The sequence below is a fragment of the Periplaneta americana genome, chromosome 5 (assembly GCF_040183065.1).
Source record: "Periplaneta americana isolate PAMFEO1 chromosome 5, P.americana_PAMFEO1_priV1, whole genome shotgun sequence".
Lineage (NCBI taxonomy): Eukaryota > Metazoa > Arthropoda > Insecta > Blattodea > Blattidae > Periplaneta > Periplaneta americana.
The window spans coordinates 100,684,162-100,699,165 of record NC_091121.1 but is presented as its reverse complement, the minus strand read 5'-3'; the positions used below and the strand labels follow the sequence as shown (position 1 = coordinate 100,699,165).

General features: G+C 35.6%; 1 protein-coding gene across 5 annotated transcripts in view; it reads left to right on the top strand.

The window, feature by feature from the left end:
- Mctp (multiple C2 domain and transmembrane region protein) overlaps positions 1 to 15,004 on the top strand; it is a 1,238,231-nt gene that overhangs the window by 560,997 nt on the left and 662,230 nt on the right. For all 5 annotated transcript variants that reach the window (XM_069826339.1, XM_069826342.1, XM_069826343.1 and 2 more), the window contains one exon: positions 2,349 to 2,566. In XM_069826339.1, coding sequence (XP_069682440.1) covers positions 2,349 to 2,566 — 218 coding nt within the window. The remainder of the gene's footprint in view (positions 1 to 2,348; positions 2,567 to 15,004) is intronic.

Here is a 15,004-nt window from a genome sequence, read left to right as displayed (position 1 = left end):
TCTTAATTTTTTTAATTTGTCATTAATTAATATTTTGCATTTTTATAGCAGTTTCTGATACTGAGATTTCAGTCCGAGAATTTATTTAGTGTGTAATGGTAGGCTTAAATGTCTGTAAAAGAAGTTAATGCATTTAGCGTTAATAGCCACCAAGATATGTTGATTTTGACATAATAATATGTAAGAAAATACAATTTACAGAAGCAAACAAATGAAGTTTCTCTTGTTAAAGAGTCGGTAAGCGCCATGCCATTTCAAAATGTGTTACATGCTATCTTATCTTTTGGTCACTTAGGGGCATAAAATGAATTGGGCAACAAAGTGGACATGCAAGGGGAACATTTTGAGAGATTTTATTTAAAAAAAATCTTAATTTTGCTCAAATTTCTACATCCTCTTCCTTTAACCCTAAGTAATCGCGCAGGATGTTGTGAACATCCAAGTCACATATACAGAGCTTTTAACTACATATTGAGTGAGCCTGTACTTCTGAAACTTTCAGTACCTTTCTTAGAATTGGTGAGGCAACACTAACCTTAAACATGTTTGAAATCGGAATTGGCATACTCCAGATAATAACTGTTTAAGTGGTGTGGGGTGACGCCAACACCCCTCATTCCTATTTTAAATAGTGACAGTGACTAAACTAACCAGATAATAATAATAATACATGTTAAGTAGTGACTGTGCACACAGAAAAATCGAGAAAGTGGTTTGGAAAGGAAGATGAAAAGTATATTTTGATTAGGTGTGAATAGACGTTCGAATATTACATGTGAACCAATATTGAAATATTACCATTACTGTACATTAATTATAATATTGTGAAAGGTATTAAAATATTTCATATACGTAGTTGTATAAATGAAAAAGAGCGATATTTTAATTGTTCACCATAAAAATAGACCATAAGAACCCATTATATTTGAGGTGTCAGCATTACTGTGGACAGCACACTTACTTGGCCAGACCATGTTGATTCTGTTTGTAAAAAATTGTCAAGAGTAATATTTCTTCTGCGAAATTTGAAAATGTATGTTCCGAAGAATTACATTAGAATTGTCAATTTTTCTTATTTTCATAGTATACTTTCCTATGGGCTACTTTTATGAGGTAATAGTTCTCATGCTAATAAGGTACTTATGTTACAAAAAAGCTATTAGAATTACAACAAATTCATCAATGAAGGCACACTGCAGACCGTTATTTGTAAATGAAAAAATTATGATTGTAACATCATTTTATATTTATCAAGCCCTAAATTTCATCAAAGAAAATTCACATATGCTGACATACCTAAGTGTAGGCTGACTAAAACAATGAATAATTATTTTATTATGTCTTTAAAAATAGCAAATAAATTTCCGAGATATCTTTTTTATCTGGAAAGGAAGTCTTTTAACAGACTTGTCTCTGGTTGGTTAATCAACAAACCATTTTATGAAATTAATGAGTTTTTTAATGTCAACGTTGTTGAGATTTTTTGAATTAATTTTATTGTTTTGTTGTTTACTTTTTATTACTGACTTTGTCAATTGCACAATGTTGTTTGCTCTGACTATATAACACTGAATATACTGAATATACACCCTGCGCCACTCTTAGTGTTACAAGGGTTAAGGGTTACCCTGCGATATATAACACTCAGTTTGCTGTGTTGGTGTAATTCGTACCGTAAATTATCTGGAATATGGTGAATCACTAACCACGATGTAAGCTTACTTATGTATGTATTCACGAATGTCAGATGGCTGGAGTTGGTTCATATCAACTCGTATATAACGCACAGCTTAGCATATCTCTGTGTCAAGAGGTGGTAAATCATTTAACCACCCGTAAAGATCTTGGCACCGTTTCAGGATTTCCGATCCATTTAATACATCTCACTCCTATAAAGCACTAGTCAATATTTTAAAGGCGGTGGTTTCATGCATGTCATATCGTTTTCTCTTATTTTCACTCGTATTGTTGTCTTTGGTAAAGGACTCGTGCCAAAATTGTAAAGATCGATATTCAGTAGACAATAAAGCACTGACCAAGGAAGACGTTTGGTCTGCGCGTGGCAAAAGTGCGAGTTCAAAGTTTTCCTTCCCCGTTCCGTCCGCAGTGAAGCAGGGAGAGCGAGAGAGAGAGGGAGAGGAGAGAGCAGTCACGATCGGGGGGGCCACCAAGTCTACTCCAGTCTGTGTAGTTCAGTATCGCGCCCTCCTCATGGCTCAATCCGACGTCCCAGCGTCGCGGCGGCGGCTTCGTCACTATGACTGCGGCATTCCAACAGCAGCAGGAGCAGGGACAGAGAAGCTGCGGGGACAGTACTGTATGTTGCTGTTGTTTCTGTCTGCTTCCAGCGGAACGCTCCCGACTGAATGTGGGCTCTGGGGATGCTCAGTTACTCGGAAGACATCTGTCCAAGTCCGCTTCGGACTTAAGCACTCGGCGGGATGGCCGTGACAAGGAGGCTGAAAGGGCGGCGTTGGTCCAGACCTCCACAACGCAGGCCCAGTCCACATCTAACGTGCCCCAGGTTGCGCACAAGACGCACCACAGCTTCTTCAGCACACTCAAGGTAAGCCAGCCAGCCATTCATTGAACTTACGCTTCCTTTATTATATCGATTACATATGCACGTGCTAGAGATGTGTATTGTGGTACAGTTCACTTTAATTAAATAAAAAGTATTACAATGGATCTCAGCTAAAGGAAAAATAGATTATTTTTTAATTATTTTATCTAATATATTTTAGTAAAACTTTAACACCGAGGATTAAATATAACTATTAATTATAAATTAACCGTAATATAATATTTCGACGAAAACTTCATATTATAATATTTCATATATTAATAGTTTAATATAGTTTAATACTTTATATTACATGTCTAAGAACAATATATATAGACAAGGTCAGATACAGTAGAACCTCTATTATCCGTGGTAATGAAGGGAGTGGACTGAAAGGTTAATCGAAAAAATCGGATAATCCGTACCACAAAAAGTTTCCATAAACTAAGTACATAATATTTTCGCAATTTCTTCCATGGTCTTTTCTTTTAATAGGCTAGATAGTGGATCGGAAGTTCACTAATTTAAGTCTGTTTTCCTTACAGTTCATGTTTGATTTTTCGATAAGTCAGTTATTAAAACATTATTTATTGCACTTATGTCTGGTTTTCAACGAAGGATTTTTAATGGCCAAGAAAACTTATGCCGACTCTCTGTGGAAAGATAGGAATGGTACAGGTCTGATTTTGTAGATTTACAAATTTTATACAGTTTATATTTTAATTTTCATTAGCCTAAATCGCTTATAGTTGTCATTCATATCTCATATTGTGATGTGAGATGAACCACATTTTCTCTTTTCCCAAACCACTCAATTACTTGCACTTTTTTCTGTAGTACATGTTTTCTTTTGACACTTGTACAAGATATTTTGCCTAAAAGATAAACAGTACGGCCACTCAAAGAGTAGGCCATAATGCTTAAGGCTAAGGTTTATAAAAACACTCTGTAGAAAAAATTCGTACTAATATAATGTACAGTACCTCATATTTTATTCTGCGAGCGAGAAAGACAGACGGATAATGATTTGAGACCTGCTCTGCTTAAATTAAAAATATGTGTTGGAAATTTATTTGCAGCCTTTAATGACATTTATAAATATAGTTTACTAACTTGCTACCACATAAATTAAACAAAACATAAATCTAATCGACATGAATATCGTGCTCGAAGACAAAAGTCTACTTCCAATTAATTTGGCCTAAATGTTATACAAGTGGTAGTTTCGGCCCAAGACCTTATAATAAAATTACAAACCATTTTCCAAATTTGAAATATTCTAAAATTGGAGCTTATATATATATATATATATATATATATATATATATATATTCATGATGTATAATATTAACAAATTATTTATGTATTTTTTACCTTTTATTTCTGTCGACTATATTCATGTTTTTATTGAATATCACAAGGTTCTGTCTGACTTTCAATTTATATTATTTATATTTCATATGCACGTGCTAGAGATGTGTATTATGATACAGTTCACTTTAATTAAATGAAAAGGAATACAATGAATCTCAGCTAAAGGGAAAATAGATTATTAACCTTTAGTCGAGGAAGAAATGTCAATCTTAATTTTTAATTATTTTATCTAATATATTTTAATAAAACTTTAACACCGAGGATTAAATACAACTATTAATTATAAATTAACCTTAATTTACTAATTCGGCGAAAACTTCATATTATAACATTTCATGTAGAAATAGTTTAATAGTTTATATTACATTCCTAAGAACAATATGTATAGACAAGGGCAGATATGCCAAAGGATAATTACAAAGAGATTGAACGATCAAAAGAATTGTCGAGATTATAAAAAGAATTTAAAATTAACCAACTAGAGGTGCGTGATATGAGAGCAGCTCTGCTTCAATTAAAGATATGTGCTGGAAATTTATTTGAAACCTTTGATGACATTTATAAATAGAGTTTAATAACTTACTACTGCAGAAATCAAATAAAATATAAATCTAATCGACATTAATATCGTACTCGAACACAAAAGTCTACTTACCCATTGATTTAGCCTAAATTTCATACAAGTGCAGCTCTAAACATGGTGCTAGTTTCGGCCCAAGACTTTATAATAAAATTACAAACATTTTCCAAATTTGAAATATTTTAAAATTGGAGTTTAAAAAAATATTAAATTATTCATGATGTATAATATTAACAAATTTATGTATTTTTTACCCATTTATTTCTGTCGACTATATTCATGTTTTTATTGAATATCACAGGGTTCTGTCTGATTTTCAATTTATATTAAATGTGTTTTTTCTCTTTTTTTTTTCTTGCTCTTGTGTGTTATTCATTCGTTATTCGTGTGTTACTTACTGTATTAGTAAATTGCCCTTGTAAATTCTGTTATATTATTGGCTAAGACCACACCGTAAACAAGCCTGGGGCTCTTACGGTAGTGCTAGAAACATTTTTGTTTTGTAATTTTAATTTGTACTCATTAGCTAGCCAGCTAGCTAGTTAAATAAATTAAAATAAATTTGACAAAAATTATTTTGCGATTTAAAAAATCTACAAGTTATGATATTAAAATCATTTCCTTGTCTTGTGTCATAGAATTGAATATAATTTCTTAATGTTAAAATTAAAAAATTGACCTTAACATACAAATATAAGTTTATTACGGTCATGATTCTCTTTTTCACAAATAACGGTTTACAGTGTTCTTTAAAAGTTGTATTTGATAATTTTGAAGTAAAATAACCCTATTTATAAAAACGCTATTACCCCATAGCAATATTCCATAGGTGAGAGTCCTCTGAAAGTAAGAAAAATAAGCATCACGAATATAGTTTTCAGGTACAACAGTTTTTAATCATATAAGTAGAAACTAAGTTCTTGAAAGATTAGTAGAAATACGATCAATATGACTTTCCCATGTCAACTTAGAATCAACTTTTATACCTAACGTATTAAAATGAATTTGTTCATGATCAGTCTTTTTTAAAGTAAAAATCACATGTTCAGTTTTAGCTCTGAGTTCAACAGACTACATACTAGGCTTACATTATTTAATTCATAAATATGTACTTGTTAGTATTTCTTGTATGAAATTCGTGATTGAAGAATGATCAGTACAGAAAGATCTCCGGAAAAAAGTTGACCATAAATTTGCAATGTTATAAATAGGAATTGAAGTTCAGACACCGAACCTATGAGGTTAACTACGTCGCGTGTTATGCAAGTCGTGTTGTTTACATCAACTCAGGGTAGTACAGGGACTTGTATAAAGCATTACTATGCTTGAAGCAAAACATTGCTCGATATAATCAGGTGATTAAAGCAAATACGAAAGCGATTTAGGTACCTCATTCTCTTTTTTGTAAAAAAGAAATTGTTGACGCATTTTAAATAAAATTTAATGATGTAGCCTACTGCAAGTGTCACTTGTTTTATTGCAACGTATTATTTATTATTTATTTAGTAGGTTATTCTACGACACTTTATCAACATCTTAGGTTATTTAGCGTCTAAATGAAATGAAGGTGATAATGCCGTTGAAATGAGTCCGGGGTCCAACACCGAAAATTACTCAGCTTTTGCTCATATTGGGTTGAGGAAACACATCGGAAGAAACCTCAACCAGGTAACTTGCCCCGACCGAGAATCGAACCCGGGTCACTTGGTTTCGCGGCCAGACGTGCTAACCGTTACTGCATAGGTGTAAACTATTGCAATCTACAACTTTGTCCTTTCGTAAATTGTCAAATACAATCCTGTTTGGATTGTCACTCAAATAAGGTAATGTTCTTTCTAAATGACACGATGCTATAGGTGTGACATTTTGAAATAGTTTATATTTATTATAATGTTGGGTATTATATTGTGCCTGTTCACTATTTAATTCATATTGCATTTCAGAGCTTCGAACATGTCGGATTTTTTTCATATTCACTATAGTTTTCTAAATCACGACGCTTATTAACTTTTATGTCTAACTTACACACTTTACACCATGATATATTTTTCCCCTTGACTGAAAAAAAGTCATCTTCGACTTCGAAGACTTTTTTGCAAGCACAGATAAAGTTACAGATTTTATTGGCGGCATTTTATTACATCTTCAGTAGATCACAACTGAACTACTTACGAAATGTTTACTTTTCAAATAGAAACCAAGCATGCTGTGTTAGAACAACTCATTAGAATACAGTAAACAATACAAAACCCGCACCTATTTAACTTCACGCGACATCTTTCATTTTGCTTATGAACCTGAACGTATACCAGTAAAGTAAATAACTAACTTCACACTGTAGCTAGTGTTCCTTAAACCTCTAGCCGTCTCTAGGCAATGTTTTGGTGTCCAAACTTCGTTCTCTATTCATTACTTGTTCCGGTATATTATGCACGTGTTAGAGATGTGTATTATGGTACAGTTAACTTTCAGCAAACGAGAAGGAATCAGAGGTCTGCATCGGACGTTTTCGCTCGAGCGCCAAGTAGTTCATAGCATAATCCGATAGGTAGCGCACATGCATGATGGGTAAAATTGTCACGAGCGATACATCCTCGAACAGTATAAGCCGAGCGTTAGACATTATTTCTTGTTACAGTGATGAACTGTGTAGTAACATCATAAATTTTATCATTTCAAAACTTTGCATTGTTTAACTAACCTCTCCATAGTACAACTACAAAACTTGCTTTAAAATGTAATATAAATGTTGTAGGTAAGTGTTTCCCCCCCCCCCCACACAGGAGTGATTTTGTTTTTGCCACATCTAATAGATGTTATTTGATGTAAATGTAATTATTATAAACGGAGAAAACAATCACGATAATGCAAGAATGTATCAAGTTTTCTAGTAGTAGTAATAACAATAATAATAATAATAATAATAATAATAATAATAATAATAATAATAATAATAATAATAATCTCCTCTAATAATTAGTGTATCAATCTTTGCGTCTGTAACAGTTGTGCAGCATGGTTATTCGTTTTATTATATTTTCTGTGACGTTATCTCTGTACTAATATTGTTATTAATCTACTGCTGTATCAATAATATTTTGTAAAACGTTACTACATTGTCGCAGTATATAGGCGGAACACTATGTATGGACGTATCATATTATATATGTGGTAAATCAAATATTGAATAATTATTAATTAGCAATAATAACTGTATATCGAAGATTTTCGTATTATTTTATTTATAACTTCATGTTCCTTCCTGTTTTGGTACGTTCCATTGACTGTTCCATTAAACGTTTGTCATAAACGCAGAAAATAAAACCTTATTTTTACCGTGTGAGCAAAACATATGTGTATCTTATCTGTCGCCTTCCATACAAGATAAGACATGCCGGTGAGATGACCTTGTACTGTGCTTCTATTTATTAAGACCGATCGTATCTCACTCGAGGGTGCGACACTCGACCGAGTTCAAGCGAGCGATTTAACTCCAATGCAGCACTCTGGAAGGAATACAATAACATTTCATATATTAGACAATAGGTTTAAGTTTAATGCATAAATATGTACGTATTTCTTGTATTAAATTCGTGATTAAGGAATGACCAGTATCGAAAGATCTCCGGGGAATAGTAGTTCTTAAATTTGCAATGTTATAGACTATGATAGTCTCGCGTTATATTAAAGTACAGAATATTCTAACAAATTAGATATGATTACTCAGAACATGGAATTAAATACGGAAAGTATGCACAAATTTATGAAATTATTTACTTTAGCGATACCATACTTGGCTCTTGTTTATGAAAATAATTGAACAAGTTGTGAGGGACATAACGGGATATGTGGGCATTGCGAACGATCAGTGAAAGTAAGTAGAAAGTTTTGTCGCTCCAGACAGAGGCATTGCGCATGATCAAACAACGAAACAAAACGAATTTTATTACCTTGTGAACCAGGTGAATGCTCACATTTAAATACATTTATTTTAAAATATTTACGTTCCCGTTCTCGTTGTCGTTTCCGTTCCCTGTTTATTGTGAACCAGCTGTTACGTCCATTTTCGACTTTTTTCCTTAAAAATTTCTCTACGTTTCGACACTGGAACGGCGACAAACGGAGTGAGAAAAGTTATCCATCGGCTTGGATCTTACATAGTTCCTTTTCTAAGGCCACAAATCCCTTTGGAAGGATACTTGAAATTGAATATACTTTGAGATCCTTTTCCCTTCCTTCAACCTCATTGGATCATTGGATTCCACTCAGTTCGATTGCTACGACTCATTGTTAACGTCACTGGATAAAATATTGTAACGCCATCACATACGAGTATGTTCCTTAAATCGCAAATGAGTTGTCCATGCCAGCGGGAGAAAAATATCTACTTTCTTGTCTGGCATCACATTCAGATCACCTAAACTTATTAACCGAAGAAATTGATGTTTTGTATTGTTTTATTGCATCAATGGTAATGATAGACAAATTAATTATACATCAAGAAATTCTATCTAAAATCGAATTTACCCATCACAAATTGCACTTTGAATGGAATGACGAACCTCTAAATATGCTAAAAATATGTCCACCACTTTCGTGTATTAATTTTGCTGACTTATCAGTAAGTAGCATTAAAAATAAAAATGTGAGCAATATAAATGGTCACAGACGTTTGCATTGCTGGCAACTTTAGTGCAGACGTTGCATTTCAGTACGCACACAGGACTTGCAGTCATGGTAAAACGCTCGTAAATCTGTGTTATATGTTCAATCTGTAAAATATTTCTGTGAACAAGTGCGATTTAAGGCACAATATATGTGCTTACATTTGTTTCCGTTTAAGTATCTTATTAATTTATTTGATACAAGCTAATTAAAGTGTTATTACTATGATAAAGCGTAACTAATCACTTTTTGATTAAAGACGGCGCCATATTCCGTCGGACCCCGGCCACTTAGTCACTCGTAATGAGTGCACCTCTGTATTTGTGGTTAGACATTGTGTCTACTGTCACACATACCGTGACACGGTACACGACGGTAGACCAACAAACGAAACACAGTACAGTACGATTATTTAGTCCTGACAGTCGCCGGCGATGTGCGCCTGGGTCAGGCGAGTCCATTTAGTTACGTCAAGGGGTGTTTGGGTTAGTCACTCGCTTGCCTTCGGAGCGATCGGATGTCATGCTTGCGGTAGAGCGGTATGTTTCTAGTACAGTTAAGTTGTAATGCATTCCTTTGCCGACCGCTCGCCCTTATCTCTACTCCGGAGCTCTCCCCACTACTATTACTTCCCCTCTTTCGCGTCAGTGAGCTGTCAGGACTAAATAATCGGTCTGTACGTAGAGCTTAAAATGAGAGAAACTCAATCCGGCATCGGAACTTGAATCCGGTGTGGCTTAATGGATAAAGCACCAGCACGTAAAGCTGCAAACCCGGGTTGGAGTCCCGGTGTCGGAGAGAATTTTTGTTCGTTCTACCGATTTTTCAGCATAATTAAAGTGTGTTACGACACTTCAAAGTTCATATCGATGTAATGTAAGCAAATTTCAAAGTTCCTATCGATGTAATGTAAGCAAATTTTCTTCGTTAGCAATAAAACCCTTCCTGTTTTAGACTTAAGACTATTGATTGTTATTGATCCATTACGTCCTTTCCTTTGTGATTATTAGACCCCATTTGAACAATCAAAAGCGCCGGGATTCTTAATTACAGTACATAAGGAAAAGAGAAATTGAGTTCCATTTTCTGCAATATGGAGATGCATTTTTATTTTCCTTTCTGAAATGGAATACCTGTCCACTAGGTTAATAGCCGAAAATGTTTTTACTTACGTCATAGTTTCGATTTAATATTTTAAATAATAGTGCAACTTTTATCACGTAAGTTTTTGTATAAAATTCATCTCGAATGGTAGATTTAATATGAATTAAATAAGGCTTTCCCCTTTAATATCATTGCGATGCACGAAATTTCTGACACTTTGGTGTGGTGTCTGTGACACGACGTGTACAGAGGACAATGTCAACGTTAAAATTCCGTATATTCTGTGTCATTGTAAGTTTTTATATGCACGTAATAACAAAATATTCTATATTTAACCGTATTACCACCAGCGACATATACTTGTACTCTGGGCCCATTACGAGCACAATCATATTGCAAAATTTAATAATGAATGAGGAAAGGAGGGAAATTAAAGGCCATCGGCGTAGATCAGTCGGCTAAGGCACTTTCCAGCCGATCCGGAGTTGCGCTCGTTCGTGGGTTCGATACCTGGTTGGTTTTTTTTTTTTTTCGAGGTTTTCCCAACCGTAAGGCGAATGTCGGGTAATCTATAGCGAATCCTCGGCCTCACCTCGCCAAATACCTCGCTGTCACCAATCCCATCGACGCTAAATAACCTCGCAATTGGTACACCGTCGTTAAATAACCAAGTGTAAAAAAGAAAGAAATTAAGTAAATAGACAAAGGAAGATTGAAAGATATGTCACTCAAAATACATATAATTTTCTGTAGTTACACTTTTCTTCTTTTTCCTTTTTCTTTAATTCCATAATATGTAAGATGATTTGGAAGGAATAGTAAATATTTTAGTGGCTTAACATGCCCTGTTCTGAGTAAAAATGTTCACATAAGCATGTTTCCAATTAACAATAGTTATTGAGATGTTTATTCCCGGGGGTAAAAGGCCGTCAGAGCGTGGTGCGGACCACACCACCTCATTCTAGTGCCGAGGTCATGGAAAGCATGGGGCTCTACCCCCATGCCCCCCAAGTGCCTTCATGGCATGTTACGGGGATACCTTTCACCTTTTATGGAGATGTTTGAATGTTACGCATAACAAGTGTTGCAAATGGTAAGAAGGAAAAAAAAAATTCTTACATTTATTCCTTATTTACACGGTACCAATATATTTAAACAGTTAAATATACCTTTTTGCTCATTTAGCAACAGGAACTATTCATCTTCGTATTTATAATACGAGCGACCAATTTGTCCCTTGTGTTTGTTTGTTTTCATACACTTCGCCTTTCATTCACCCCCACAGACAAAAATCGACAGGAGTAAGGTCCGGAGACCTCGATGGCCAAGGCACGTGATCACCATGGTCGATCCATCGTTCGAGGAATGTGTGGTTGAGATGTGTTACCTGATGGCTAAAATGTACAGGGGTTTCGTCGTTCTGGAAGAACATGCCCTTTTGTACAGGCTAATACAAACAGCTGTTTCCGTACATTCATTATGAACATTGCTGCTCTTAGATGATCTCAGAAGAGCTACAGTACTATTCCTTTGTACGCAGTCAACAGTCAATTGTCGCTCCTTCATTCCATTTATATGGTTTGTTATTCGTAACATTCAAAAAGCTGTATCTCCACATCCATTAAACATTGGACACATATTTGTAGGAACTTTCTTACTCAGACTAGTCCATTCCCTTAAATATTTACTATTCCTCCTGAATTTTTCCATTAATAATTCCATTTCTTGAGAGAGATAATACAAGTCATGTAATTTCAGTTCTCATCGTAGAATTTTATGCAGAATATTGTGTTCAGCGTCATACTTTCACAGTCTAAGACTTTTACTTCACAAATAGTAAATAATAATAATAATAATAATAATAATAATAATAATAATAATTCGTAACAAATTATAACATGATATGTATTAGTAAACAAATAATGTTAATTTTAAGCATATAGCTAAGTATTTGCTTTTCTTACTTAGTTACTTCATTAAGCTTGTAAAACTTTGACAGTCGAAGCACCAATTTCAAGATCACGTGTTATTAGAGCAGTAACATTATTGGTCATTATTAATAAACGAACATGTCACGTTTTCTTGATCATTAATGTCCTATTATGCACTTTAACTGCCAAACATTTTTGGTCGTCCTCTAAGGATATGACGTCCGAGGTTTGCCGGTTCAAATCCGGGCAAGTGAAATGCTTTCAAGATATATGAAATCCATAACCTGGCTTCTTACAGAAGAAATTTAAGTTGCAAAGTCCGTGTCTTGAAATAGCGGAATTTAAAACAGCCCTACCCCTGGAAGATAGAATAGAAGGCAAAATCTGCCACCCACTTTTCGTCTGTGTTAGGATTAAACTATAATAGTCATTATCTACTATATTGAATTGCGTCATGCTTGTACTCCAACCTCTGAATTAGAATTCGTGACACTGCCAGAATAGAAGACTTCATAAGGATCTAAATAAAATATCTGAAAACATTACCAACGAGAAAATTGTATTGAACTGCGACCTAGAGATATAAAAATGTTTATCGTTCGAAACATGGAGCATCCGTAAATATTTCACATCAATTAGACTTTTGTGCACCCGTGATTGAAGAGTTTCATGCCGATTGTAATGTCCGCTAAGTGAACTTCACTATCCGCCACAGTATGCATTTCTGTGCATCCATCAGATTCCTATACCGTATCCCTAGTGGTGATCTGCAATATTTCACAGATCTACATGAGTCGTCATGTCCCCGTCAGGGATGAGATTCTCGGGGGCTCCGGTGGTTCTTGATACAGATCTTTAAGTCGCCTAGAAACCACCACCATTGTCATCTGCCAATTTGTGGACAAACCACGAGGAACACTCATCACGTTGGAAGATCGATTCGGCGTTATGTAAACACAACCGGTTTCCTATTTTTCGAGGCGGAGATGATAATGAAAAAGAAGTTTTGGAGAGTGTTGGTGTAACGGCAAGGGAAAAATGGGAGAACTCTGAGAAAATACTCATAACGTTGGCTTTGTCCATCATAAATACAACTCCGCCATTACGGGGATTTAAACTCGGGACTGCAGTCGTCGTAAATCAGCACTCTGCCTCGTTTCATAGTACCCATAAGATGAGGAAATAAATGTCTAGATTTGAGTGTCCTCGGGCAGTGCTGGGCGGAATTTGTTGTGGACAAAACAGACGTTGCAGAGGGATTTTCTCGAAGTACTCCCTTTTCCCTCTTCCATTCCACAAACACTCTCCAATTCCCACTCATTTCAGCTCTCATCTGTAATAGTAAAAATAGGCTGCGGCGATGTCTGGGGGTAGTACGGGTTTCCGATGCTGATCTAGGTTTTAAGAGCTAGGGGCTTCTGTCTCTGGATTTGGGCTCATCAGTAGATGATGGGACTTTACCTACAGGGCCCAGGCATGATGACCCGCCTGTCAGCGTCGGATTCACGAATGATAACCGGGCCATACACTGAACTTAGACAATCATCGCATGTAGGGTGTACAACGGGCTTAAACGGCCTAGGTGCAACTATCCATTCCGGATTCAGTCTTAGTGAAATCAATCAACCAACTTATGTCTGTCCCAGGAATCTATGGAGTAGAAAGACGAATTAAGATTTGTGCGCAAGTGGTATGTGGGAGGGCTAGGACCAATGACCGCTCTGGGGTAGGTATTGGTTGAACAAAACTACCAATGGGGATCATTTCTATCTGAACACTCTACCACAAGTATCTTACCCCTTAGCGACCTCGAGCTGATGCTGCCCGCAATACACTGCGACACAGATAGACTCCACCCTCACATGCGCCAAGTCACTCTCCAGATTCCAGGTTCTTTGTTGTGGCTGGCGAGAAATGAACTATTCTGAAATCAATGGTTAGATAGGAACTAATGAGTAGCAAGAATCACTGATCTTAAGGCCAGCATGATGCAGAGACCCGGTAACCTATTTTAGACAATAAAGAGCGAACACAGAACAAGGACTACACATCCACAATATCTTGAAAGCGATGTGTGTATGTACACTTCCCTGACAACAACCGAATCTGGATCTGCCGCGATTCTATCTAGCATTTTCCGCAGTAAAGGATAGTTTACAATCTTCAAAACCATTTTATTTTGCTAGCTTGAAGCTTTTATGACGTAATTTTTCTCTAATATCGAAGAAAGTACATTTCTCGCAATGCGGTTATAACTTTCAGACCTATCACCGACACTCGAGGTCGGTTGTGTTGTACAAGATTACAAGATTTAAGAATAAACAAGGAAAACGTTGAAGGCCAAGCCATATTGATTTCTGCAATGCACGCAAGGCGGCATTGTCCTCATCGATCCAGATGTACCTCAGAATTTCGTTTCCGATAAATTACTGCTGGGACTAAATGAATATCGCATTGTGCAATTACCTCTGTTCTTATTACTGCTTTTATACAAGCTATTGAAGTTTTCCTTCTGAACACATTCATCTTCTTGGTCAATACTGGGACATTCACAAGTAGCGGCATCTGTTAGTGTGGGCATCATTTAAAGTGCAGAACAAACACGAAACAAGAGGACATACGTAGCACTGGCGAAATGTAAAGTCAAGATCAAGGCATGCACTATGTAATTACTTTAATTTCTCTCAAGAAATTGGGCGTGGCTACACATTATTCCTTGTTTTATCATTATTATTATTATTATTATTATTATTATTATAATTACTAGCTGAAAGCACCCGGCGTTGT